Here is a 27,157-nt window from a genome sequence, read left to right as displayed (position 1 = left end):
GAGAGAAAGGCAAAGAGCAGCCCAGGGCTGGTGCCCTGGCTGAGCATTGCCCCTCTTGGGCCGGCTGCCCTGTAACTCCTGGGCAAGGTCAGCAGTGTGTGCAGCACTCTGGGCACAGGGGCAGGGAGCCGGGCTGCTCCGCAGGCTCCAGCACAGGGCAGCGTCCTTCAGGCACGGCACTTGTGCCAGGGGAACCGAGGCCAGCGGGAGGCAGGGACAGCTTGTCAGGTCACAGCTGCAGGAGACAGTGCCTCACACAGCCCTGCGAGGAAGCGCCTGCAATCCTGGACTTGTGCACGGAGCCACAGCAAAGGTGTGAAATGCAGAGTGCTTTGCAGAAATATTCAGGGGCACCAGGCCAGCCTGCTTTGTGCTCTCTGCAGCACAGCAAGCACTGTGCAATGCAGCTCTGAGCTGCTGGGAGAGAGGGAATATGGGGATGTGCCTGAGGGTTGGGCTTGAATAGTCAACTGATTTGGAAAGGAGCAGGAGGGTTTTGGCAGGCAATTTGTGTTCTCTCAGTGTGTTCTCAGTGCTTAATCCTGTATTAGCCATTTCAGTGATTATTGTATGCAAGTGGCTGTCTTTGCCTTGAGAATAAGAGAGTGGTCCTGTTAAGAAGGTAGCTGGAATGCATGTCCAATATATGTGCAAATATGTGGAGAACTTTGCTAAGATTTATTTCAGCTCTTATGCCAACAGTGCCTTCTCTCCTAGTTCTGTCCAATGCTTATGGAAATTTTATTGGTCTGGTTTCCTTTGCTTTGGTCCCATCTGAGTGCTGAGTTGGGGTACAGGCTGTAGGTGCTTGGGACACTCTTGGAATTACTCTTGGATCCCTTGAACAACAGGGTTTGGCCCACCAGGGGAGTTTGTGCTACTTTGTGACAGAGGAGAACTTCCCAGGCTATTTTATGTTTGATGTAAGGAAGGTTGGGCTGCTTTGCATAAATTCAGAGCCCAATGCAGAACGTTTGCTTTGTGATGTCAGGGCATGGTTGCCACGTTGTAGTGGTGACATCAGAAGGTTGCCTTGGGGCACGGAAGGCCTCAGTGTCAGAGCAGCTCTTGGGCTTGCTCAGTGCAGGAGCATCCTCCTGCTTGAGGCGTCTGTCAGTGGGCAGCTGCACAGTGACAGGAGCCTTGTTTTTTCTTGCATTGCAGCACAGTCTGCAAACTTGCACAGCAGTGCTACAGTCATGGAGCAACTCGCTGCTGCAGTTTGCACTGTTTATGGCATTGGTTATTCCGGCTATTACCTGACACACCTGGCACGTAAGTAGAGATTTCCCTTGAGTGTAACCTAACCTGGCTTTTGTATATCTTCCTGCTCTTTCTTAGTAATTGAGTTGATTTTGAAACAGAAAGAGCATTGGGATGCCACTGCTTTGGGAAAGCTCCTGTCAACACATTCCGCTAAAAACAGGGTTTCTGTAGCCAGGGGTCTGTGGGCAGCATTTGCATGGGAACCTACAGGGGTTGAATTCCCTCCACGGGAGAGTCTGTGGCAGCAGAGTCTGACATTTCCTCACTTTGCTGGATCAAGCGGGACAACTTTGAAAATGCAAACTGGGAGGCCTTCTCAGAAAGCCTTCTAAAATTTCTGCAGCTCTTCCAAGAATTCAGAGAAAGCTTCTTTATTCTAAATTTTGTCGTGAAAGGATTTGCCTGCCTAACTTGACCCTTTCTGAAGTGTTAAAATAGTGATTCCCTTTACAATGAAGTGCAAACTGCAAAGCAATGAATGTCTGCTCCCGAACCCTGGAGCTGCTGCTGTGCTGTTTCACTGCCACTGGAACTTCCACAGCTCAGAGGGATCTTGGGGAAGCTTTTCTGGGCAAGTCTTTCCAGCAAGTTAATGAGAATTAGTGCATGGAACCAATTTAAAAAAGCAATGCCTGAAGGAGAGGATAAAAAAGGCTGCTTTATGTGTCGGGCAGAAAAGGAGCATTGAGTGTTAAAGAACTATTTTCATTATAGTGATCCAATTTGTATGAATTTGCTGGCAAAACAGGCCAAAGCGCAGTCACAGCCAAGAATATTGTCCTGTTCTCTTGCTGGCAGTGCACAAGAGCTGTGTCTCCTGGTCCCCTGTAGTGAAACAGAAAATGCTCTGTATTAGGGTTGCCTTGTTTTGTGGGATTGATCAGCCCAGGCAGTTGTCTCAAGGAATCTGTTTCATTTTCCCTGCCCACTACAGGTCACCTGAGACGTGTATTCAGAGGTGCCCAATGGGAGGTGAGTGAGAAAGGAACATTTGATGTTGCTGTTGTGTAAGAAACGAGGAGAAAGCAGTGAGCTTGGCCTGTGGCAGTAGAGGGTGGAGGGCCAGCTGGGTGGGCTGTAAAAAAATCCATTTCCATGTCTGAAGCAGCAATAGCAAAGGCATTACTGGCTATTTCCTAATTTTCCATGTCACAGCTTTAAAGAACTGAAAGCTCAGTTTTCAGAGAGACTGTTGCTTGCTGATAGTAACCAGGGTGGAATATTGAATTCAGAGCCATATGCAGTTCTGTTGAACCAGCCCATTTGAATTTAGTCAGAGAGACTTAGAATTGCACTGCGATGACAGTTGATGATTTTGCCTTTGTAGATCAGGTTGTAGAGCTGCACAGAATTAAGTATATAAATGATAGGTAATGGCCTGTCCCTCATGCTTCTCTCTCTCTTCACAGAACCCTGAGCCAAGAGCCGAGTCTCCTCTGGCTCCCTCTGCTCCTGGAGATGAGGCCAAAGACGAGCAAAACGGCCACAAACCTGCAAGTGTGGTCACAGCGGAAGCTGAATATTCCGAGCCGGTAAGTGCCAGTTGTGGCTGCTGCTGTCTTTAGTGCAAGACAGAGCTGCAAGCTTCTGTCCAGCCAGGACCTGCCTTTGGTGGCTCAGGTTGCTGAGTGCTGCAGTCCTGTCAGGAGTTAGGAATTGCCCTGCAAAGCCGTGAGAGCTGGAGAATGGGCTTTGCTGTGTCGTCTTTAGGCCCCAGCTTGCTGGGATTCTGCTAGGGGCCAGCGTGAAGCATGAAGGCTCCCCAGCCCCAGAGGAGGGAGCATGTCCAAGGCACTGAGCTCAGCCACGTTGGATATGTAGGGGACACGGCGGTCTGGAGAGACCTGTGCCACTCCACAGGGAGACCAAGGAGCAAGAGGCAGAGAAATGCTTGATCTGACCTCATAGGCTCTTTGGGGCGCTTTGTCGCCACGAGCTTCTTGGGTGCGCTTATGTGGCGGTATTTCAGAGACACATTGTGGAGTGGCAGGTGGCAGTCAGAGATTTGGTGCCTTTATTGCCAGGTTGCTCTTTTGCCTCTTCAGGCAGAGTGGTCAGTAGCAGAGTGCTGTGTGAGCTGGCTTATTTTAGAGAAGCTGCAAAGAGATGATTGTGTTGTCCATGGATCCTTATGGGCCTGCACATGTCCCGTGCGCCAAAAGACAAAAACTGCAGAGTTGTGGACCCATTGCTGGGGCAAAAGCCAGAGGCTACATGTGTCTGTTGATGCTTTCTACTGTGTGGTCTATTCTATTCTTGATAACTGCATATGAAAATGCCATTGGTGCCTGCAGAGGGGGAAGAGTTGAAAGACTTGGACTAGTGTCCTGTGTTGCTAAGAAGAGCAGAGGTATCTTGGAATTTCGGATGCTGCATCTGAAGTCAAATGTGGAAGGTGGACAAAAGGAGCCACGAGTGCCTGTCAAGAGCAGCTGAAGATGCGGCAGCGTGTGCCCAGGTGGCCAAGAAGGCCAAGGCCGTGCTGGCCTGTGTCAGCAATCGTGGGGCAGCAGGAGCAGGGCAGTGAGCTGTGGCCTGTGCTGGGCAGGGCTGCAGCGGCAGCTGGAGTGCTGTGTCCACATGTGGGCAGCTGTGAAGCAGAAAGAGCTTGAGGGGCTGGAGCGTGTGCGCAGAAGGGCACGGGAGCTGGGGAGGGGTGGGAGCACAAGCCCAATGAGGAGGTGCTGAGGGAGCTATAGCCTGGGGAAAGGGAGACTCATGAGGGACCTTCTAGGCACACTTCCATGACTGCCTAGGTGACAGTGCTCCCCACAAGGGCTGTTTCTGTGCCAAGGATCCCCTCAGTGCATCCAGATGCTTTAGATGCTGGAGTAGGTGACAATTTGATCATTGGGTTTGTTGAGTTGTTGGTCTGCTAGAAGGTGAAGACCTGTTTATTTTCTTCCTCTAGCAAGCAAAGGTGCTTTTGCTCAAGATTTCCTGCACAAGAAGATGTAGTTTGGGGCAGGGACGTTGGAGCACAAGGAGATTTTCTGATGCCAGGCCAGCCAGTTTGATCTTGCACATCACTTTCATGTTACCACCACCCTTATCTTTTGGCAGCCTTGGGGATCAGCAATTGTCCAATAATACAATCAGGACTAGATTTGGGAATTTAGCAGGAAATCAAAACCTTGAATTCTGGTTGCTTCTCAGAGATCAAATGAGCTGGGAGGGGCTGGGCTTAATTTCTGATTACAGCCACTTTGGCACCATCAGTGTGCTTGTGACAAAGAGAAGAACTTGCCCTAACCCAGATGCAGAAAGAGTGCAGTTCCCAGAGCAGTTCTTTGGGTTTGATCTCATTCCATAATGACCTACATGCTCCAGATTCCCCAGGAGTTTGGTTTATTGATGCAACAGGCGAGCAAGTTCAGGATTGCTGCAGATGGGGGCATTGGTTGCATTGGTGTTGATGTGTGTCATAACAGAAATTATAGTAAGAGAAATTACATAAATGAGATCTATCTATCTGTCTAGCTATCAATCTACCTATGTAATATTTCCATAATTGATTCTTCCTGGCTCTGGTCAGAGGCAGTTGGAGTTGCAAATCTCCCCTACAGGCATCCCTTCAGGGGGAGAAGAGCAGAGACATGTTAACTGATCCCGAGCAGGCAGAGATGTTTCCCCTCCAGAAATGGTTGTTTTTTTCTCCTCAGTGATGTTATCCTTCTCCAGCCTCTTCTGCCCTGCAATCCCAGTTTATTCTTTAAATTCTCCCTGTCCTAGTGACATGGAAAAATTCCATGGTTTTGGGGGTGTTTGGCGACTCTTGTCATACATGCATTGCATGACACATGATTTTCTTCACTGACATCCCTAAGGGTCTCTAAGTTCATTTGTTGATGGGACCTTAAGAGGGTCTCCTTTACTACTGGTCTGAATTCTCAGTTGAGAAGAGAGGAAGAATAAACACCTTGATCCTCCTCCATATACTGAGGTGGCTGTGGAAGCTGTCTGACCTCCATCAGAGGATCTGTGCATGCATCCTTATCTCCTGATTGAGCAGGATTTCTAACAAGAGAGTAGATGTCAGAAAGGCAGGAATGGTGGTGCAGGCCTGAAGAGAACATGAACTCCAGAAGTGTCTGTCACAAGGAGTGAGCCCACACTGGAAACCACCTGCAGAGCCAGGATGGAGCTGTGGGACAGGGCTGGGTGTTAGTCACCATGGAAAGACAAAGGGGACAGAGCAGAAGTGGAGGGAGGCCCTCAGCAGAGCCTTGAGAAATGCCACACCTTCCCTGACAGCTGCCTGAGAGGCTGTTGGAGCTTCAGTCCCAGATGGACCCTGACTGTACTGCCAGTGTCACTTTGGAATCTGTGCCTCCCCATGGGCAGAGAATGAGCCAGGGGAGCAGCAGCACAGTGCTTTGGGAACGTGTGAGCCCATCAGTTTCAGAGACTTGGCCCACAAATGTTGTATGGGAAGTTGAAACCCATCTCCTCTTGCTTTCTGTGCAGGCCCTTCTGGAGCAAGAGCATGAGCAGATTGCTTTATCAGAGGTGCCAGGGCAGACTCAGGGAGAGCTGTGCCCAGCCCGAGAGCAGGAAGAGCAGCTCAGGCAGCAGGTGGAAGAGCTAGAGGAGAATGTCCAGGTAAGCCTGGCTCAAGCAGGTGACAGAGTGAAGGGCAGGAACAGGGACATAAAACAGAGCTCTTGGGACTGAGGAGGCCAGGAGTGCCACAGGCATTGGAAGCACAGAGCCTTGTAATCTGCAGAGATCAGGGACGGGAGGGTTACAATGGAAGCAGAGGTGGGTAGGGAAGCAGAAAGAAGTGGCGGAATGAATTTGATTTTGAGGCTGAAAGAGGAAAAAGCTGAGCCTGGTGGCAGCTCCCTGTGATTTGCTCTGCATTTGTGTGTACAGAACATCAAGATAGAGCCACAAGGAGAGCTGCCCGAAGCTCAGATTACCACCATGGCAGTAAAGAGGAGGAAAAAGGAGGACAAGAGAAACATCCAAGAGGAGATGAATCTCCATCAGCAGAGAGACAATCAACAAAACCCGGTGAGTGCAAGAGTGGCAGACCCTCCGTTCAAGAAATATTTCTCTTGTTTTTTACGGAACCTCAAGGATCAGCTGCACACAGAGCTGCAGGAAACTGAGGCTAGGATGAAGGCAAGAGTGAAGAGGCTGGAGGAAGAAACAAAAATGATCAGAGAGAAACATAATCCCATGCTTGAGGCTGTACAAAATCAAGTGAGTGAAACAGCAATAGCCGGTGCAGTCACCAAACTGGTGGTTTCTGCCCTTCTTGCCTTTCCACTGTAGAGTAGCAGGGGATGGGGTGATGCCTCTGGGTGCAATCCTTCTGTAGGGTTACTGTGTTCCTTGTTCTTGAGGTATTTTTACAGTGGGACATGGTGACCCAGATGGAGGATTGAAACAAGCTGTCTGTAGCCCTGTTCTCTCCCTTTCCTCACAGTTGATGACTCTTGGCTGACAGGGACAAGCTGTAGTCTCTGACTGCTTTGTTCTGTTTAACTTGAGGTGGAAGTGTTGACATCTCACCTGCCAGCCTGCAAAGACTTCCAGCAAAGGACTGGAAACAAAAAGCCCCGTGGTCGGTGTGAGGCACAGGAGCTGTCCCAGCCGGAGATGCTGCAGGTTGGGCACATCCCAAAGATGGTGGAGGAAAAGAGATCTCAGTGGAAGGAGGTAGAACATTTGAAGAAGTGTGTCTGCAGCCATTAGAGGGGAAAGGAATCCATAGGGAGGAAGTGGAAAGATCATTGTGGCAGTTATCCTTCAGAAAACATGAAAATGGAACATGAATCTGGCCATGAACTTGAGTAAAACCAGCCTTTGATTTTGACCCATTCAGTTCGAGAAGTGGACATGCAAATAATCCATTTTAAGAGCCATGCATGTGGCTGAAAACATCTTCCTGAGAGCTTGCATTTGAAAAGGGATCTCGAAGTAATCTCTGCCAGCCACCGTTCTGAGATAAACTCATTACTTGTCTCAGATCTACACAGGCTCTGTTACTGAACCTGCTGCAGCAGCAGCGTTGTCTAAAGGAGCCTTTGTTCCCCAGCCTGAGAAGTGGAGCCTGGGCAGACTGTTCATCTCCAGCACTGACACAGCTGCTGCTCAGCGACAGGAGACTGAGGAGAAGTACCTGCAGCTACTGAGTACGTCCTGTGTATTTGAGGGACAGTGTGTTGTGTGCATGTGTCAGCATAGCTGCACCAAATATTCCTCCTGAGCCTGGTGTCACAGGGACATTTAGGAATCCTTATAGGAACTGCTGTGGAAAAATCGCTCTCTGTGCTGGCCATCTGTGCTGCAGAGCTGTCTGTCTGGTTGTTGTTTTTGTTACCCAGCCAAGCACAAAGGGTTCAGAGACCCAGACAGTGGGGCTGCCTTTTTGATCTTCTGGAAGTTGAGATCTCTGCTTTCAAGTGAGCATCTTGCATTTTGTTTCCCTCAGGGAAAATAGTGACCATGGAAAATCCTGTGACAAAATACACTGAACTGGAAAATATTGGCAGCGGGTGAGTCCAACCACAGTTACTTTTACATAAACATGGGCCAGGTGATTTGCTGGTAGAATGTCTATCAAGTGTGAAGTCAAGCAAGCTGCAAACATATTCAGACACTGAGGTTAGATTGTCCCATCTCTCATTACTGGTCAGACTTTGTGAACGTGGTCAGAAGGCAATGCCAAAGACATCTCCATGCTGGCAAGGTCTTGCCAGCAACAAGGAACAGGACCTGGAAGATCTCCTTGTCTCTCAAGTGTGGGACAGCTCTGTGCTAATTTCCTTAGCATTTTTGAATACCTCCAAATCCTAGAGCCACACTAATGAAAGGAGAAGGATCTTGCTTGCCTGAAAGAGCAACCTACCTCCTATGAAAGCTGTGAGATAACTGTTCCCAGGAACAGTTCTTTCCAAGAGTTTGCTGAATGAAATACTCCATGGTCAGGATAAGAACAGCACAGTTTAGAAATTGAAGCTCGAGATTAGATAATAAGCTCTCTTTTTGAGCTGAGGCAGTAAATCCCAACACTCCAGGAGCTGGCTCAGTGCCTCCACACCTGAGAGGAAAACGTATCGGTTGTCTTCTGGTATTCTCATCCCACATCCTGCAGGTTTTAGGCACTGACAGGACTGATGTCCTCCTTGGGTTTCACTCCAAATTCTACATGGCTTCTCCTTTCTTTGCTTTGTTTTGTTTCTAGGACTTTTGGAGAGGTTTGCAGGGCATTCGACAAGACCAGAGGAAGAGAGGTGAATGTCAACAGCCCCTGCAGACTCTGCTGCAGCTCTTGAGGGCTTTCCCCTCTGGTGTGAGCTCTGGCTGGAGCTTTGGGTAGAGCTGTGCAGCAAAGGCACAAGAAGCACAGACTGGTGCCAGCCTGGAAATTGCCTTTGGGACAGTCTTTGTCCTTCTCAGCTGCCAGAAGGAAGGCGAGGAGGGCAGCGGTTCCTTTCAGAGAAGGACGCGCTCACTCGCTCTCAATTGCTAAAACAAAGGTGGTGCCTTAGAGCATCTCCCTGCTCTTTGGGGCTACAGCTTCAGAGCTGTATTCTCATTTCTGGCTGCCAGCAAATGCATCTGAATGTTCCTGGTAGTTCCTTAGCCCCCTGCAGTGCTGCACTTGGGAACTGCGTGTAGGGAGACATGTGTGAGGTGTCCCTGAAAACCTCAAGCCCAGCTTAGAGCCCAGGATGTATCCAGAGAGTACCAAGGCACAGATGACTTCTGAATCCCAGACAGAGCAGCAGAGAGTGTGGGCAGAGCTTTGTTACTGTGTGGTCAGACATCTTTGTTACCAAATGGACAAGGCAAAACATCAATGGCCATGTGTCCTGTAACTGGCCCCCAAGGGAGGAGAGAAATGGGCTGTTGGAATGTCAGTTCCTAATTACTCCAATGTCTAATCACAAGGCACTTTGAATCAGCTCAGCTGTGTCATTGCAAAATCACTCACTCGATGTGTGCTCTGTGGTTTTGTGCCACCAGCTTCTGAAGTTACTGATTTTCAATGTCATTTTAGGTGGCCATAAAGAAAATAAATCTTCAAGGAATGACAAGTAAAGAAATAAAGGTCAATGAACTCATGGTCATGAAGAAGAATAGGAATCCCAACCTGGTCAACTATTTAGACAGGTGAGTTGTTGTGCTTTTGTTCCATGACTGTTTGTTTACATACTGCAAACACGCAGGATAAATCCCCACATTTGTCCCTGGCAGAAAATAGAGCTGTTAATTATTAATAAATTAGTATTGTTCTGCTCATCCTCAATGGATGGGAAGAGAGTGCATCTTGTCTGAATGAGTCTTCCCTGGCACATGTAGTGTGAAAATTGTTCAAAACCTGGATCAACTGTATCTTACTAAATCAATAGACAATAAATTCACTGCCTTCATGTTGTTGTGGGGCTTGATTTACTTCAAGTACCTTCTTGCATGCAGGTAAACTAACAAGGATTTCACTTGGATTGTGTCCACTCTTTTCCATTGCTGTGCATGCCAGGGACACGGTGCTTTTTTTCCAGAAACACACAGTGTGACAGGTTTTTTATCTGTTACTAAAGCAGATTTTTTGCTTGATGGCCATCTAACACATCTATTTATCACAGATGTGTCATTCTCCTTGAGTCTGCACAGATTGGAAACACTGCACAGCCTAGAGGGAATGTCTATTCCTTTCGTTGTGTCCTCATCACAAAGAGACCCGGGAACAACAGTGAAGCATGTCTTTTCCAAACAGCAACACAGCCATGCACGTTCATATCCACAGCCTTGTTTCCTTCTTTCAGCTACCTTGTGGATAAGCAATTCTGGCTGGTGATGGAGTACATGGATGGAGGCACTCTGAGAGATGCCATCAGCAAGATGTACCTGTCTGAGGATGAGATGGCAGCTGTCAGTCGGGAGGTCAGGGATTCCACCTGTGCTTCCAAGGGCTTGGTCAGGATTGTTTGGGAAACTGGGGCTCAGAACTGCAGAGATTTCATGTGCCAAGCTTTGTTTCTGTGTTGCTGGTATGCTATGGGGAAGTAAAAGCATCTCAAGTGAACTGTGTGCCAGTGCCCCAGAAATCACTGTCCTCTATTCCTGTACTCTGATCTCCTGCTCTTGTATTCTCACTCTGTCTCCTATATTTGTATTTCCTGTTCTCCACCCTGCCTCTCTAAATGTTTACCTCGAGCCTGTCTGCACTGCATTCCTTATCTGTAAAAACAAAGCTGCTGGTGGCAGGATTTGAAACAAACAGCAAAGAAAAAAGAGAGACTCATTTCTCACAGTCCTCAGCTGAAGAGGATAGTAGTGCACCCAAAATGCTCTTGAATTCTGAGCACATCCACTGCAGCAGCAGTCATTCTGGCTGGTTTGCAGGGCACAGTCTACAACAGCAGTTTCTGTTACTCTTCCAAAAGCTGACATGCCTTTCCTTAGAAAGGTCCTGCTCTGCTGGTGTTGGAGCAGCAAGCTCTTCCTCTCACTGGCACTGTGTTCTGCCATTACTCCCCATTCTCCTGGAAAGGGAACCATTTAGAGTTGTTTCCTTTCTTGTGTGATGACCTCACATCACTAATGTTTGCCCTCCCGTTTCTGTTTTTCTTCCCAGTGCCTGCAAGGACTGGATTTTCTTCATGGAAATGACGTGATCCATCAAAATGTGAAGAGCAGCAACATCCTTCTGAGAACCGATGGCTCTGTCAAGCTGGGTCAGTATATTCTTGGTCAGGGGCAGTGTTCTAGGGATGTGGGGTGTGGGGCTGCTTTGAGTGACTGCCAGCTCCCCAAAAATGCTGCTGGTGGGAGTGCAGGGGCCCCTGCTTTGAGCTGAAGGCACAGCTGCAACATGCACAGAGGTACGATAGGGAAGCACAAGCAGTCAAGAGTGGCATTGGTCTGTGTGTGTCACTTCCAGAGGGAGGGAGATACAATGTAAACCTTCAGGGGAATAAAGGCCACTGTTCTGAGCAGCGTTTAAAATCCTGGGTTTTCTTGGAAGTGGCCAATTCCCTACTACCTTGGCTAAAGCCCCCAGGAAACTGAGCATGGCCAGTTCTCCAGGAGATTCATCAACAGCTCATTCTTAGAGTGAGAGTGGGGGATTCTTTGGCTTGGTTTCCTATTTAGAGCTGGCTTTCATGGTGTGTTGTTTTCTCCACAGCTGATTTTGGCCTCTTTGCTCAGCTCACCCCTGAGCAGAGTAGATGGAGCTCAGTGGCCGGCGCTTCTGGGTGGATGGCACCTGAAATCATGACAGGTCAACCATATGGCCCCAAAGTGGATATTTGGTCTCTTGGAATCGTGGGCATTGAAATGGTGGAAGGAGAAGTTCCTCACTGGAACCAAACTCCTGTCTGGGTGAGGTGCAAATACTTACTGATCCCACTGTCTTTCTCACCTGTCCCATGTTCTCTGTGCCACTGGACAAAATCCCATTGCCATCTGCTGGCACCACTTCAACCAAGGTCCTTTCTAAAAATATCCCTGCAGCTCATCAGTATCTGCTGTACTTTTGGTGGCCTCAGAAGGGAAGTGGCAGGTAACCAGTTCAGCAACGTGCCATTTTGGCCTCCAGCCATGCCTGACATTTCTCATTTGCTTTTTGAACACTGTTGGAACTGTGTTACTGAAGGAAGTGAATTTTTCAGTGAAATGTTTAGATATGTTTTAAATATCCTTAAATTGGAGGTTGAATCTTCCTAGATTAAATTTTATAGAAAAATAGAGGAAAAAGAATAAAGGAAAAAAAGAAAAAGAAAAAGAAAAAGAAAAAGAAAAAGAAAAAGAAAAAGAAAAAGAAAAAGAAAAAGAAAAAGAAAAAGAAAAAGAAAAAGAAAAAGAAAAAGAAAAAGAAAAAGAAAAAGAAAAAGAAAAAGAAAAGAAAAAGAAAAAGAGAAAAGGAAAACGGAAAAGGAAAAAGGAAAAAGGAAAAAGGAAAACCACCAAAGCAAAACAAACAATTCTGTTTGCTTTCTCCTTTTTTTAACCAAGAAGTGGACAACAAGGTTGATGAGTTTTGTTTTATGGCAGCTCTGCTTAAGGGACCAACAAGCACTGCAGAGATGCCCTTCCTGTAATTACCCTTGGAAATTCTAGAGTTAGTTCATATAGCCAAGTCCCTCTACCAAAATGCCTGTTAAGCTCATGTGAATCCTCAGGGAACCAAATGTGCTTTTGAGGATGTAGTTCCCACTCCCTAGGTCAGTAATGAGATCAGCTGCCAAGGTGAGATCCCCTGCATGTTGGAAAAGCTGTGGCTGCTTTGGGGTTTCAGTGTTTTGTTGGTACAGCAAAGTCATCTCAGCCTCTCTGCCAGGGCAGAAACTGCCAGTGCAGAGTGCAGGTTAAACAATGGCATCTGGGAGAGCAGTGACAGATGTGAAAGGAGCAGGCTGAGCCTCGTGTTTCCTTTTTCTCCAGCCTCAACTCCTGATAGCCACAGGAGGGAGACCAAAGCTGGGGCAGCCCAACCTCTTCTCGCCTTTGCTGCGGGACTTCCTGAGCTGCTGCCTGCAGACAGACGAGGCTCGGCGCTGGTCTGCCAAGGAGCTCCTGCAGGTAAAATGCAAAGGGGCTGCAGGTGAAAGAGTGTCCGTGGGATGGGCTCCTCCTCCACTGGAGGCCAAGGCATCAGATCAGGCCCCACCTCCTCACCTCCAATCTTGTGCTTTTCAAATGAAAATGGTGAGGAATCCTAGACTGGGCTGGGCTGACATAGAGCTGTGAAGGTCATCTGGTCCAAGTGGCCTGCAATGATCAGGGACATCTTGAAGGAGATCAGTTGCTCAGAGCCCTGTCCCACCTGATCTGGGATGGTTCCAGGCATGGGCAACTACCAGCTCTCAAGGCAACTTGTGCCACTGTTGCACCGTGCTCCTAGTAAATAAGTTCTTTCTTAGAGCTACTCTGACTCAATCCCCTTTTTGGTTAAAAATATTAGCCCACATCCTACTGTAACTGGGCATATTAAAAAAGGTGTCCCATATTCCCTCAGAAGCCCCCACTGAAGTTCTGGCAAGTGTCAATAAAGTCTCCCTGGGGCCTATTCTTCCCCAGGCTGAATAACTCCAGGTCTCTCAGTTTGTCCTCAGAGGAGAGGTGCTCTGTTCTCTGACGGTTTCTGTCGCCCTGTTTTGTAATTTGATGGTGTGGTCAGTTTTATCTAATGGCAAAAGAATTGAAGTAGAGCAGTTCTGGATCCAGAGGAGTAAATGTTGATAGAAGAACCCAAGGAAGCCAGTCCTGGCTGAGCACTCAGAGATTTGGCTGTGGGAAGGAGGGGCTGTGGCAGGCTCACTGTGAGCCTCTGAGGGGCCCTGGTTTGTGCCCCCACCCCACTCTCAGAGGTTTCTGCCATGCAAACAGGGACAGCTGAGAGGGACTTGTCCCAGCCCCATCTGCTGCCTGGCATGGTCAAGCAGACAGGACCTGCCCCAGGGTTACTGCCAGCTTGTGTGGCAGAGAGGGAACTGCAGGACCCAGTGCCACTCGGCTGTCCCTGCTGGCAAGGAAGGAAGGAAGGTGCCATCCAGCACAGGAGGGGCAGGGCATGGAAAGGTAGACACTGCTGTGTCTCCCTGTGGAAATTAGCATGATGCCTGTCTTTCAAAGAGAGGCACCTATGTGAGCCTTTGGAGTTTCCTGATAGGAAGAAACTCCAAGGATAGAAAGCACCATTTCCAGAGCCCTGGCAGGACAAAGTCCCCAGCAAGATGAAGACAGCAGAATAAAGAGATGAGTGGGATTCTGGGCCAGGTTTGCCTGTGATGGCAAGGTCCTGCACATGAAGGTTGAGGTGCAGATGGCCCTGTTGGTTCTCTTTCTGCATCTTTCTGTGAACCAGAGCAATCCTAATTGAGCCTGTGAGGCACTGAGCTTGGAAATCATGATTCATTGTTTTTTGTTGCTGATGTTTTTATTTTGTTGTTTCTATTTTCCGGTGGGCAGCATCCATTTGTAGCATCAGTCGAGCCTACTTCCTGCCTGGTGCCACTGATCGTTTCCATGAAGAAGAGGATGATGGAGAAACAACTGCCATAATTACATCTGGACCATGTGCTCCACCACCAGTTTAAGATTGTAGAGTAGGATTGAAGAGTAGAATTGAAGAGTAGGATTGCAGAGTAGAATTGAAGAGTAGGATTGAAGAGTAGGATTGAAGAGTAGAATTGAAGAGTAGGATTGAAGAGTAGGATTGAAGAGTAGAATTGAAGAGTAGAATTGAAGAGTAGGATTGAAGACTAGGATTGCAGAGTAGGATTGTAGACAAGGATTATAGAGGATTATAGAGTAGGATTGTAAATAAATACATTTTCTCAAACCGCAAATCATCTGGAAGATTTCTTTCACACCATGTGTCAGAGACTGAAATATTACAATTTTTGACTTCAGCATTTTCTTGAAGGATGTTTAGAACTGAAATACAACAGCTGAACAGAATACCACCATATCCTGAATAGGCCTTTGGAGTGGGGCCCTGAACTGTTCCCTGATGAAGATAAGATAAAACACAGGAACTGGGGACATTCACAAAGCCAAGCTTAGCACCTTTGGGGAGGAGACAAGAGCCACAAGGCTGTCAGCTGCCAGGCTGGCACAGAGCCTCTCACCAACGGGTGGGCAGAGAGAAGCTTTGGGTGTGTGTTGGAAAGCCTCTGGTGAGAGGCTCAGTGACCGCCCATTCTCTGATGTGCAGACCAGCCCTGCTCTGGGGTCCTTCACCCGGGGGAAAGCTTATCCACAACAGAGGGGGTGACATAGCCCATGTCACCAGCTGACATGAAGTTGGTGCATCAAGGATCTCCATGGATTGATTGCTTCTAATTATTCCTCTTTCCAATTTGGGCTTGCTTTGTTTATTGTTTTATTTGAATTTCATCATTTGAGTAAAATTTGTCTGCAGTGATCTTCTCTTTATATTTTAGGCTGTAACACATCTGAGTGAGCATCATCAGAATTGAGTTGCTCTTGTTCCAGTCCAAATCTGGAAGAAAAACCAATTTCATGTAGTGGTTTTAGTTGGCCAATTTGAAATTTCCCGGCCAATGCACCAATTGATGTGCTGGGTCAAGTGCTGCCCAAATCACCAGTGCACCCACTAGAATTATTTACTCATTTCCTGCTGTGAGATAGGGTTAGGAGGGAAGGCTAAGCAAGCTCAAATTTTAAAGGGTAGAAAGGAAAACTTCATTAACAGAAACTAAAGGTAATAATAAGAAGTAACAGAATAAAACCTTTTGAACATTTCTTTCCCACTGACAACATACAGAAACAATTTGGTCAGTTTGTCACCTCTAGAATAGTCTTTCTTCATGTCACTTCGGGAGATGAGTCTCTCTTGTCAGTCTATGGACACTTCTCCACAAGACAACAGTTCTCTCGTGGATGCAACTTCCACACATAGCAGCCGTCCAGGAAATCTGCAATCATGAAGTCCCTCCCATCTTTTCACAGCCTTCCCACAGCTGAATTTATGGGCCATGTGTCTTGGTTTGAAAGGTATCTGCTAAGGAAAGGCAAGAGCCGCTTTCCTGAGATGCGGAATGCAACCCCCTCCCTGTTAATTATTTTAGGTCCAAATCAGAAGCCTTCAGGCAGGAGGTGTGGGGATAAGGGTAACAGTTCTTTACTGATATCCAACAAGGCAGAAAAAAACCAACAACAGCTATAAAAACTAACAGAACAGAGCAGTCGAGCTCAGCTCCAGTCCCTTTTGGCCGCAGGCCGTCTCCCTGCGCTCAGTTCCCGGTGCTGGGGGCAGGGCAGGTCCCGCGCAGTTGAAGAGGGGCTGCAGTGATGGCGGCGGCCCAGGGGTGAGAGGGGATGGGAAAGTGACTCCCCCCTCACGGTGTCGGTCGTGGTGCTCAGCAGAGTGCCTGGAGGTAGTAGGGTGAGGTGGGAGAGGAGCAGAGCGATGTCCAAAGGCAGGGAGCGTGGATCTCAGTGCTGGGATGGCAGGGGAAGATGCCAGAGCAGAGCCCAGGTTGTCTTCCCACTCCACGAGCCAAGCGAGAGAGAGAGCCCCGCTCCAGACCCCCCATCCCACCTTTCCTTTTCCGGTTCCCCCCCTCCCCCTCCAGCCACCCCCCTACGAGAGAACATTATCTGTCATTTTAAGGTGTAGCCACAATTACTTAGCATAACAATGGGAGAAAATTCCACAGAAAGAGAAGGGAACAATTCAACCCCCAACACCATGTCAGACTCAGGGGGTATTATTTGTAAGGATGAAACTGTTTCAGTAAATGTTCTATTGGAAGAGAGATCTTCTTCTTCCCTGGGGGCAAAGGGTCTTCAACACTCTTCTCTCTGTTTTAAGTTCTCCTGGGACCACAGCTACTTCAACATCTGCTTACTTCAGCACGGGTGCTTCTGCTCATGACTGTGCTTAGAACGCTTCATTCTCCACAAATGCATTCCATGAGTTACAGAGGAAAAAGTGTCTGATATCTCAATCATATCTTCTCTATTACTTACAAGAGAATTTCAGTCCAAGAGTGAGGCATCTCTTCAATCCCTCCCACCTTGGAAATTCTACTTCACTCACCTTGGTGTCCTCATGTTTTTTCTGTGTGTCTTCACTCTGCCACTTTTCTGTCACTCAAGAGAGAATTGAAGCTCTGCAAGTCTCATCTGTGCACTGAAAGAGTTCATATTTTTCCCGAGGCCTGCAGAGGGCCCTGTGATCCCTGCCAGTCCCGGCCGGAGCTGTTTACGATGGAGGATTCTTGGTGGGCCGCGCTGGGGGCAGGCGAGGATCTCAGCAGCCAGGCCAGCACACTGCGGCAGCATCCGCGGGTCGATGGCTGCCCCTGCCCCTGCCCGGCGGCTTCTGCTGAAACTCAGCAGCAGCAGCAGCAGCAGCAGCAGCAGCAGCAGCAGCAGCATTCCAGCCGAGCCACGGGCCCGGTGTGGCCGTGCTGAGGGGAGGGGGAGCCGGCTCTGGCGGGACGGGGCCCGGCGAGCTTCCCAAGAAGGGGCCCGGCCCCGCGGCAGAGCCCGCCCGGCCTGGCCCGACCCAGGCCCGCAGAGGGGCAGAGCCCGCCCGGCCGGCCTGGGACCTGTGCTCAGGCCCCAAGGGAAAGAGAGCTTCCCGGCCTTTGTTCGTCCTTACATGGTGCTCACAGAGGAGCAGCTGACATTTCCATTGGTGTGACAGTGTGTCAACATTAAAAATCAGCCACTGATTGCGTTTTGTCTGGCCTAAAGGAAGCTGCCAAGGTCCTACCAGGGAATTATTTACATAACTGTTTCATTTCTTACCTTAAGAACAAAATAAATAAAAAAAATAATACAAACCAGCACCTTAGTTTATGTGGGTCTGTGCAAGAGCAATCTCGTAAAAATCCCAGTACAATAGAGTGCTGGTTTACTGTGTCCTGTGAAAAACAAATTTGAGATGTCTTTCAAGAGATGCTCATCAACAAGAGAATTGTGGTCTGTACAAGATCTGTAGAGTTTTTTGGCAAGTGGTTAAATGGTGTTCTGCTGGTGAATCACAGGCATCCTTTACACACCATCAGTGTGCCATGAGCCTGCTGGATCAACATCTGCCTCAGATGCAATGCTCATTGAGTTGTTGGCATTTTGCAGTAGTTTTCCCTATGTCACATTAAAATATCTCTGCAGAGGCTTGACAGCTGGCCTTTAAGCCAAACTGAGTTAGTAGAAGAAGCAGTAATTGATGAATTCTGAACCTATCTGTAGCAAGGAAGAAGACAAGGCTTTTAGCATGGAAACTGGTTTCAAAAGATACATGAAGGATTTTTTTAGTTAGAAAATGTGCATAAGTAAATGTTTATGCATGCCTTATAAAATTTGCAAAACTTGTGCCAAATGCATTGACACTAATATCTTTGCAGCAATGAATATAATAAGGTATTGTGATGTAGTCAATGACTTAAGGTCATGCTTTGTTAAGAGTACATAAACTGTAGAACACATAGAATAAAGAGGATGAAGATGCCATTGTTATTCTGCTCAAGTGTGTGTGTGTGTGTGTTTATGACATCCAACCTGATGGTGACAACTGCCCCACCTGGTTTTAACAGGTGAATATAAAATACATACTTTTGGCTACATCTTGCATTGCAATGCAAGACTCTCATTAATTTAAGATCTTTGCTTTTAGTGTTTGAATGTATAGAAATTTGGACAACCCCCTGTCTCGGTTTGAAAGACAGGTATGGTCTAAGGAAAGGCAGGAGCCCCTTTTTCTGCGATGCAGAGTGCAATCCCCCTCCCTTTTAATTATTTTAGGTCCAATTCAGACACCTTCAGGCAGGAGATATGGGGATGAGAATAACAGTTCTTTACTGGTATTTAACAAAGCAGAAAAAACAACAACAGCTATAAAAATTGGCAACAGAAACAGTCTAGCTCCGCTCCAGTCCCTTCTGGCCGCAGGCCGTCTCCCTGTGCTGTTACCGGTGCTGTGGGGGCAGGGCAGGTCCCGCGCAGTTGAAGAGGGCTGGGTGATGGCGGCCGCGGCCCAGGGGAGAGAGAGGATGGGGAAAGTTACTCCCCCCTCACGGTGTCGGTCGTGGTGCTCAGCAGAGTGTCCGGAGGTAGTAGGGTGAGCTGGGAGAGCCGCGGAGCGATGTCCAAAGGCAGGGAGCGTGGATCTCAGCGCTGGGATGGCAGGGGAAGATGCCAGAGCAGAGCCCAGGTTGTCTTCCCACTCCACGAGCCAAGCGAGAGATCGTCCCCCGCTCCAGACCCCCCTATCCCACCTTTCCTTTTCCGGTTCCCCCCCCCCTCCCCCTCCAGCCACCCCCCTACGAGAGAACATTATCTGTCGTTTTAAGGTGTAGCCACAATTAATTAGCATAACAATGGGAGAAATTCCACAGAAAGAAAAGCGAAGCATTCAACCCCCAACATTATCCACCCCTGAATTTCTCCCATACTAATATGCTATATCAAATTAAACTGTTACATTATATATACATACATGCAGTTAGAGACATAGGCACAGTACTATAGGTATTTCACCCTAAAACAAGGTCTCCTTGGGGTATGCATCTGGTCTCTCCATTCTTTTGCATCACCCACCAGGTGCAACCTGGTCCTTGAGCGAATACAACTCCATGGATGGGATTGTCTTTGCTGGAGGCAGGATTCACCCAAACAGTTTTTCCTAGCATACCTCTCATGTGTACCACTGGAACCTTATCTCCATTCGATATTCCCAAGGGCTCAGATTGGGCAGGGCCTGCTCGGTTAGTGGAACCTCGGGTGTTCACTAACCAGGTGGCCTTTGGTAGATTAATCTCCCAGTTCTTGAAAGTTCCCCCACCCAGTGCCTTCAAGGTGGTTTTAAGCAGGCCATTGCACCGTTCAACTTTCCCTGCAGCTGGTGCATGGTAGGGGATATGGTACACCCACTCAATGCCGTGTTCTCTAGCCCAGGTGTTTATAAGGCTGTTCTTGAAATGAGTCCCATTGTCTGACTCAATTCTCTCAGGGGTACCATGCCTCCAAAGAACTTGTTTTTCCAGGCCCAGGATGGTGTTCCGAGCAGTGGCATGAGGCACAGGGTAGGTCTCCAACCATCCAGTGGTGGCTTCCACCATGGTCAGTACATAGCGCTTGCCCTGGCGGGTTTGAGGCAGTGTGATGTAGTCAATCTGCCAGGCCTCTCCATACTTATATTTGGACCATCGCCCCCCATACCAGAGGGGCTTCACCCGCTTGGCTTGCTTGATGGCAGCGCATGTCTCACAGTCATGGATAACTTGAGAAATACTGTCCATGGTTAGATCCACCCCTCGGTCTCGTGCCCACTTATATGTGGCATCTCTGCCCTGATGACCTGAGGCATCATGGGCCCATCGAGCCAGGAACAACTCTCCCTTGTGCTGCCAGTCTAAATCTATCTGCGACACCTCTATCTGTGCAGCCTGATCTACCTGCTCATTGTGTCGGTGTTCCTCATTAGCCCGACTCTTGGGGACATGGGCATCTACGTGACGGACTTTCACAGGCAACTTCTCTACCCGGGTGGCAATGTCTTTCCATTCATTGGCAGCCCAGATTGGTTTTCCCCTACGTTGCCAGTTAGCCTTTTTCCACCTTTCCAGCCATCCCCACAGAGCATTGGCTACCATCCATGAATCAGTGTAAAGGTAGAGTTTTGGCCACTTCTCTCTTTCAGCAATGTCCAGGGCCAGCTGAACAGCTTTGAGTTCAGCAAGTTGACTCGATCCACCTTCTCCTTCGGTAGCTTGTGCAACCTGTCGTGTGGGGCTCCATACGGCTGCTTTCCACTTCCGGTTCATCCCCACGATGCGGCAGGAACCATCAGTGAAAAGAGCATAGCATGTTTCATCTGCTGGCAGTTGGTTATACGGTGGGGCTTCTTCGGCCCGGGTCACCTGTTCCTGTTCCTCTTCGTCAGCAAGGCCAAAGTCTTCCCCTTCCGGCCAGTTGGTAATAATCTCCAAAATCCCAGGGCGATTCGGGTTTCCAATACGGGCACGTTGTGTGATGAGGGCAATCCATTTACTCCATGTGGCGTCAGTGGCATGGTGGGTTGAGGGAACCTTTCCTTTAAACATCCAGCTCAGCACTGGCAGTCGGGGTGCCAGGAGGAGTTGTGTTTCTGTGCCAACCACCTCTGAGGCTGCTTGGACCCCTTCATAGGCGGCCAAGATCTCCCTCTCTGTCGGAGTGTAGTTGGCCTCGGACCCTCTGTAGCTTCGGCTCCAGAACCCCAGTGGTCGGCCTCGCGTCTCACCAGGCACCTTCTGCCAAAGGCTCCAGGACAGACCATGGTTCCCGGCTGCAGAGTAGAGCACGTTCTTCACATCTGGTCCCGTCCTGACTGGGCCAAGGGCTACAGCATGAGCAATCTCCTGCTTGATCTGGGCAAAGGCTTGCTGCTGCTCAGGGCCCCAGTGGAAATCGTTCTTCTTGCGGGTGACCAGGTAAAGAGGGCTCACAATCTGGCTGTACTCAGGAATGTGCATTCTCCAAAAGCCTATGGCACCTAGGAAGGCTTGTGTTTCCTTCTTGCTGGTTGGTGGAGACATTGCAGTGATCTTATTGATGACCTCACTGGGGATCTGGCGCCGTCCATCTTGCCACTTTACTCCCAGGAACTGGATCTCTTGGGCAGGCCCTTTGACTTTGCTCTTTTTAATGGCGAAGCCGGCTCCCAGCAGAATCTCAATGATCTTTTCTCCTTTCTGAAATACTTCCATTGCCGTATCCCCCCACACAATGATGTCATCAATGTACTGCAGATGTTCTGGAGCTCCACCCTTCTCCAGTGTAGCCTGGATCAGCCCATGACAGATGGTGGGGCTGTGTTTCCACCCCTGGGGCAGTCGGTTCCACATGTATTGCACACCCCTCCAGGTGAAAGCGAACTGAGGCCTGCACTCTGCTGCCAGAGGAATGGAGAAGAATGCATTGGCGATGTCAATGGTGGCGTACCACTTGGCTGCCTTGGACTCCAGCTCGTACTGCAGTTCCAGCATGTCCGGCACGGCAGCGCTCAGCGGTGGAGTCACCTCATTCAGTGCACGATAGTCCACTGTCAATCTCCATTCTCCTTCCGATTTACGCACAGGCCAGATGGGGCTGTTGAAGGGTGAGTGGGTTTTGCTGACCACCCCTTGGCTCTCCAGCTCACGGATCATCTTGTGTATGGGGATCACGGCATCTCGATTCGTCCGGTACTGCCGGCGGTGCACTGTTGAGGTAGCAATTGGCACCTGTTGCTCTTTCACCCTGAGGAGTCCCACTGCAGATGGGTTTTCTGATAGCCCAGGCAGGGTGTTCAACTGCTTAATGCCCTCTGCTGCCACAGCAGCTATTCCAAAAGCCCACCTGAGTCCCTTTGGGTCTTTGTAATAGCCATTCCTGAGGAAGTCTATGCCTAGGATACATGGTGCCTCTGGGCCAGTCACAATTGGATGTTTCTGCCACTCTTTCCCAGTCAGGCTCACCTCAGCCTCCAGCAGAGTCAATTCCTGAGATCCCCCTGTAACCCCAGCAATTGAAACAGGTTCCTTTCCGACATGTCCTGATGGTATTAATGTACATTGTGAACCAGTGTCAACCAATGCTCTGTGTTCCTGTGGCTCTGATGTGCCAGGCCATCGGATCCACACCGTCCAAAAGATCCGGTTTTCCCGTGCCTCTCCCTGGCTAGAGGCAGGGCCCCTCTAGCCCTGGTTATTATTTCTCTCCTGGGCATACATACTGGAGGTTCCTTCAAGGGGATCTGACAGATCATCCTCCCTTCTGTAATACCCTGCACCTCCATGGGAGGCTGAGGCTACCCTCACTTTAGTGGAGTTCCCTCTGTTGGTGTTCCCCTCCCTGATTTGGCGCACCCGTGCTGCCAGGACGGAAGTGGGTTTCCCATCCCACCTTCTCATGTCTCCCCCGTGGTCACGTAGAAAAAACCACAGGTCAGCACGTGGGGTGTACCCTCTCTCCCTAGCTGGGGGCGTTGGGCTCTACTTTTGGGGTCCATGACTCTCACTGGTGCTGCACTGATCTTCCTCACCTCTTCCCTTATCTCCTTCATCTCCTCCTTAAACTCCTCTCTGAGGTCCTTAGCCACAGCAGAGACATGAGCCTGCACTGGGCCAGCCATCATACTCTGATAATTCCTGAGCCTGTTGGCAACAGAACCCACTGTCACTTGGTTGGTATCAGCATCAATCATTGCAATAAAGGGGGTATATTGAGATGGGCCCAGGTTTGCCAGATTCCACAACATCTGCCCTGTGCACCTGACCTTGTCAGGGTCATTGTCATGCTGTCCATCCCTCCCAAAGAGCACCTCCAGTACTGCCACTTCTCTCAGCTTTTGGATCCCTTCCTCAAGGGTATTCCAACGTGTTCTCTGGTGGTACTCCTGCATTCTTTCCCTGTGGACAAATCTCTCTCTCACAGTCATTAAAAGTCGCTCCCAGAGGGAAAGGAGACCTGTCTCCCTTACAAATACCTGGTCCACACCTGAGTCCTGGGTCAAGGCTCCCAAATTCCTTGCCTCAGTACCATCCAGTTGCACACCTGTACCCATAAGGTCCCAGACCCGCAGTAACCAGGTTGTAAAAGCCTCACGGCCCCGTCGTACAATGTCTTTTCGCAGGTTACAGAGACTCTCGTATGACAGGGACTCGGTGATGATCTCAACTTCTGGCTCCCCTGCTGGTTGTGAGGGGCCCCCTTCCTGACCCTTATTATCTAGGTGCCTTGTTTTCATCTTAGACTTCCTAGTTTCCACAGGGGCAACTGCTGCTGGCTGTGAGTGCCCTTGCAGTTCAGCTGGAACCTGGACAGATGTAACATCTGTGGGTCCCACTGCTGCACCACCAGAGTCTCCCTCTTTAAGGCAGGGGGAGGGTTTCTCACCAGCTGGGGAGAGGTACTCCTTCAGCATCTGGCCCATCTCACGTATCTCCTTTGCTAGCACCCCCACCCATTCCGGGTGGTTCCTTTCCAAGGTGGGCTGTGGAGCAGGGTCAAACTCTGGGGTAATATCCCTAGTCTCTGGGACAAGATCAGGCTCTGGGGTAACCTCCCTAGTCTCTGGGACAGGATCAGGCTCTGGGGTAACATCACTATTTCCTCGGGTAGGTATCAGGGTTGTTATCCAAGTCAATCTCCCCTTATCTCTGAATGTTAGATAGAACAGGTTTAACAGGGATATAAGCAACACTAGCCACAATATAATGTCATTAGCATTTAAAGTGGATTGGAACCCCTTGAAGACTGGTGGGGTGAACTTCAAAAACCCTGTGATGGGTTGAGAAAAAATTTCACCTGCTGCCACTTCCTCACAGTAAGTACCATTATTGAAGTAGCCCCAGAAACACACACTTAGAGTGTGATAGCTCTGAATCCATGTGGCCATCTTCCAGAGAAAATTAAAAATCCATGAATTTCTCAACTGATCAACCCACATAATAAACTGGATAATAGCCACAGTAACTTTGGTTATGAAACTCATGTTTAAAAAAGGGCTTGCAAATGGGAGAGATATAGCAGTGACCACATGGAGGCCAATCCAGGGTAAGCTGGACAGCATGGTGTCACCTACCACAAGCTTGGGTAATTTAAGAACTGTTATCCCCTTTTCTACCCCTCTCTCAATGCCCTCAGGCAATGCCCCACGTTCCGGGCGCCAAAATCTGTCTCGGTTTGAAAGACAGGTATGGTCTAAGGAAAGGCAGGAGCCCCTTTTTCTGCGATGCAGAGTGCAATCCCCCTCCCTTTTAATTATTTTAGGTCCAATTCAGACACCTTCAGGCAGGAGATATGGGGATGAGAATAACAGTTCTTTACTGGTATTTAACAAAGCAGAAAAAACAACAACAGCTATAAAAATTGGCAACAGAAACAGTCTAGCTCCGCTCCAGTCCCTTCTGGCCGCAGGCCGTCTCCCTGTGCTGTTACCGGTGCTGTGGGGGCAGGGCAGGTCCCGCGCAGTTGAAGAGGGCTGGGTGATGGCGGCCGCGGCCCAGGGGTGAGAGAGGATGGGGAAAGTTACTCCCCCCTCACGGTGTCGGTCGTGGTGCTCAGCAGAGTGTCCGGAGGTAGTAGGGTGAGCTGGGAGAGCCGCGGAGCGATGTCCAAAGGCAGGGAGCGTGGATCTCAGCGCTGGGATGGCAGGGGAAGATGCCAGAGCAGAGCCCAGGTGGTCTTCCCACTCCACGAGCCAAGCGAGAGATCGTTCCCCGCTCCAGAACCCCTATCCCACCTTTCCTTTTCCGGTTCCCCCCCCCCCTCCCCCTCCAGCCACCCCCCTACGAGAGAACATTATCTGTCGTTTTAAGGTGTAGCCACAATTAATTAGCATAACAATGGGAGAAATTCCACAGAAAGAAAAGCGAAGCATTCAACCCCCAACACCCCCTCCCCAAATCCCTTGTTTTGGAGGGTTACAGAGGAATGCATGTGGGCTGCTCCAAGATGTCAGCTGAAGCACTTCCCAGGACTGCTTGTAGAACTTGATTTCACCTTGTCAATGAGCCAAGGAATATCCAGATCTTGGCAAGTGTTTTGTAAAACACATTTACAAGTGTTGGAGAGAAGGTGCTTCAGTGGGTATGAAAGAGAACTTGGGTGAATGTATGCACATGGAAACCTTGTTTTGTAGTTCTCTCAAAAATACTCTGTCACAACCAGTCTCTCTAGAGAGACACAAATGTTGATTCCTGCACAGACCTATGGGGACGTTGCAGTCCAGTCCTTTTCCTAAGTTTCCTGTTGTTAATATATTCAGCTGACAGGGTAGAGGTGTGGCCAGCAATGCCATAACCTTCTTCTGGGGAAGGATAGAAAAATGGCTGAGGGAGGACAATATTTGGATAGACTTAAGTGGGGCTTTGAATGTCCATTTTTTCTTTGGAGAGTATTTTAGAACTTCCTCAATTGTCTCCATGCCAACGTTTTTAAGCCCCTATACCTGAGACATCCTGGAGTGTTTTGTGATTGAACACCTGAGCTGTTGCTGCCCTTCTGTTCTCCTTCAAGTGAAGGTGAAGAAAATGTCACCTCTTAAACCCTGAGACTTGGCTCCTTTGTAGCCTGGCACAGGGGATGCTCCTACAGCTCTGCAGTGCAGCAGCACAAGGAACTCTGCTGTGGGGACCATGGGGTGAATTCTGCTGGGCTGCCTGCCCTTGGCCTGGTGACTGCTGCAGCTTGGCAGAGAGTGCAAGAGTGTTGCTGTTGGGAGTGGGCTGAGACTGAGGATTTTTCATGGTTACCACATGTCCTGGGGTACAATGCAAAAATGTGTATTCTATCACCATCTGTTAAAATGTGGGAGGGGTGGTGATCCTTATCTCTGTGGGAGATATCCTCTGCTGATGTGCCATCTGATAAGATGGGGGGATGATCATCGTTATCTATTCACAACCCATCCTTCCTCCAGAAGATATATTCTGTTAATGGGCCATTAAGTCCTATTGTGTGACTGATAAGATTACATCACCCCATTGGGAGATGCCCCAACCAGGGGCAGGAGCCAAGCCTTTCCTACCTAGATAAAAAAACTGGGGTTTGGGACCCGAGGGCAGACCTTTCTACTGGATCCCAGAGGAAAGTCGGACCTTTTTCCACATCATTGCTGGATCTTCGGAGGAAAACTGCACCTTCTACAGGAGCACTGCTTCAACAGAACCACATCTGTCATCCAGGAGGACTGCAGCCACCATTTATACGGACTGCTACCAACACCCTGACTGACAGGGTGTCAGGTTGTATTTCTGACTGTGTTGGTGGTTGTTTCTTTTATATTATTGCATGTATTTTATTTTTTTCTCTTTTCTCCTATTAAATTGTATTACTGACTTGGAGTCTCGCACTGGTTTTACTTTCAAACCAACACATTAATTGGCGCCCAACGTGGGGCACGAAGGGTACTGAGGAAAGTCAGTATTACAATTTTGTTTTCACCATGATTCTCAACATGCTTACATGGGTTTTATATCTTGCTCTCTATATTTTTCCACACATGGGGAACTATCTGCCAGCTGTAATGCTCCTGTGTAGACCAGGATATGGTATAAAAATTGCTTTACTGGCCTATTATGTCTACTGCATGATAACCTCTGAGGCAATGAACATAATCCGGAATATATACTCGACTTTGTTTGCTTGTCCTAGTCTAGGTTGCTACATCCGGGGTTTTAACAATCACACCCAGCCCTTGGGGGGAGGGGTAAAGGATGATTTTTTCCAATCTTTCCGGCCTGATACAGTAATTTTTGGAAATGTTGAGTTCCCGCTGGATGCTAAGGACAGCATAATATTGTTGTTAGTTCTGCTCTGTCTCCTCTGCACAGCCTTTACAGCCTACAACATGCTTAGAAACAGAACACTACATGGCGTATTGATGCGTATTCTTGAGGAAGAGGAAAAAAGAAACAAATCAACTTCG

The 27,157-nt window shown here is 48.8% G+C and overlaps 1 protein-coding gene across 1 annotated transcript; it reads left to right on the top strand.

Annotated features, from left to right (window-relative positions):
• The first annotated feature begins 1,199 nt into the window (after positions 1–1,199).
• On the top strand, positions 1,200–14,537 carry LOC148219615 (serine/threonine-protein kinase PAK 3-like). Its single transcript, XM_088156388.1, has 14 exons — positions 1,200–1,275; positions 2,710–2,798; positions 5,734–5,868; positions 6,142–6,474; positions 6,766–6,933; positions 7,244–7,409; positions 7,709–7,772; positions 8,462–8,510; positions 9,281–9,393; positions 10,047–10,164; positions 10,859–10,958; positions 11,411–11,607; positions 12,670–12,807; positions 14,197–14,537. The coding sequence occupies exons 1-14, from the start codon at positions 1,200–1,202 to the stop codon at positions 14,287–14,289; spliced, it is 1,839 nt and encodes a 612-aa protein (XP_088012514.1). The 3' UTR covers positions 14,290–14,537.
• The last annotated feature ends 12,620 nt before the right edge of the window (positions 14,538–27,157 follow it).

Source organism: Sturnus vulgaris, chromosome Z (genome assembly GCF_052056855.1).
Source record: "Sturnus vulgaris isolate bStuVul1 chromosome Z, bStuVul1.hap1, whole genome shotgun sequence".
Classification (NCBI taxonomy): Eukaryota; Metazoa; Chordata; class Aves; order Passeriformes; family Sturnidae; genus Sturnus; species Sturnus vulgaris.
Note: the sequence above shows the minus strand (reverse complement) of the source record. Positions and strands in the feature narration are given on the sequence as shown.

What these genes read in the sequence shown, in the direction of transcription:
- LOC148219615 (XM_088156388.1), top strand. Translation starts at nt 1,200, where the DNA reads ATGGAGCAACTCGCTGCTGCAGTTTGCACTGTTTATGGCATTGGTTAT. An exon ending in TTACCTGACACACCTGGCAC is followed by an intron (nt 1,276 to 2,709) that starts GTAAGTAGAGAT and finishes CTCCTCTGGCTC; the next exon opens with CCTCTGCTCCTGGAGATGAG. An exon ending in AAGCTGAATATTCCGAGCCG is followed by an intron (nt 2,799 to 5,733) that starts GTAAGTGCCAGT and finishes CTTTCTGTGCAG; the next exon opens with GCCCTTCTGGAGCAAGAGCA.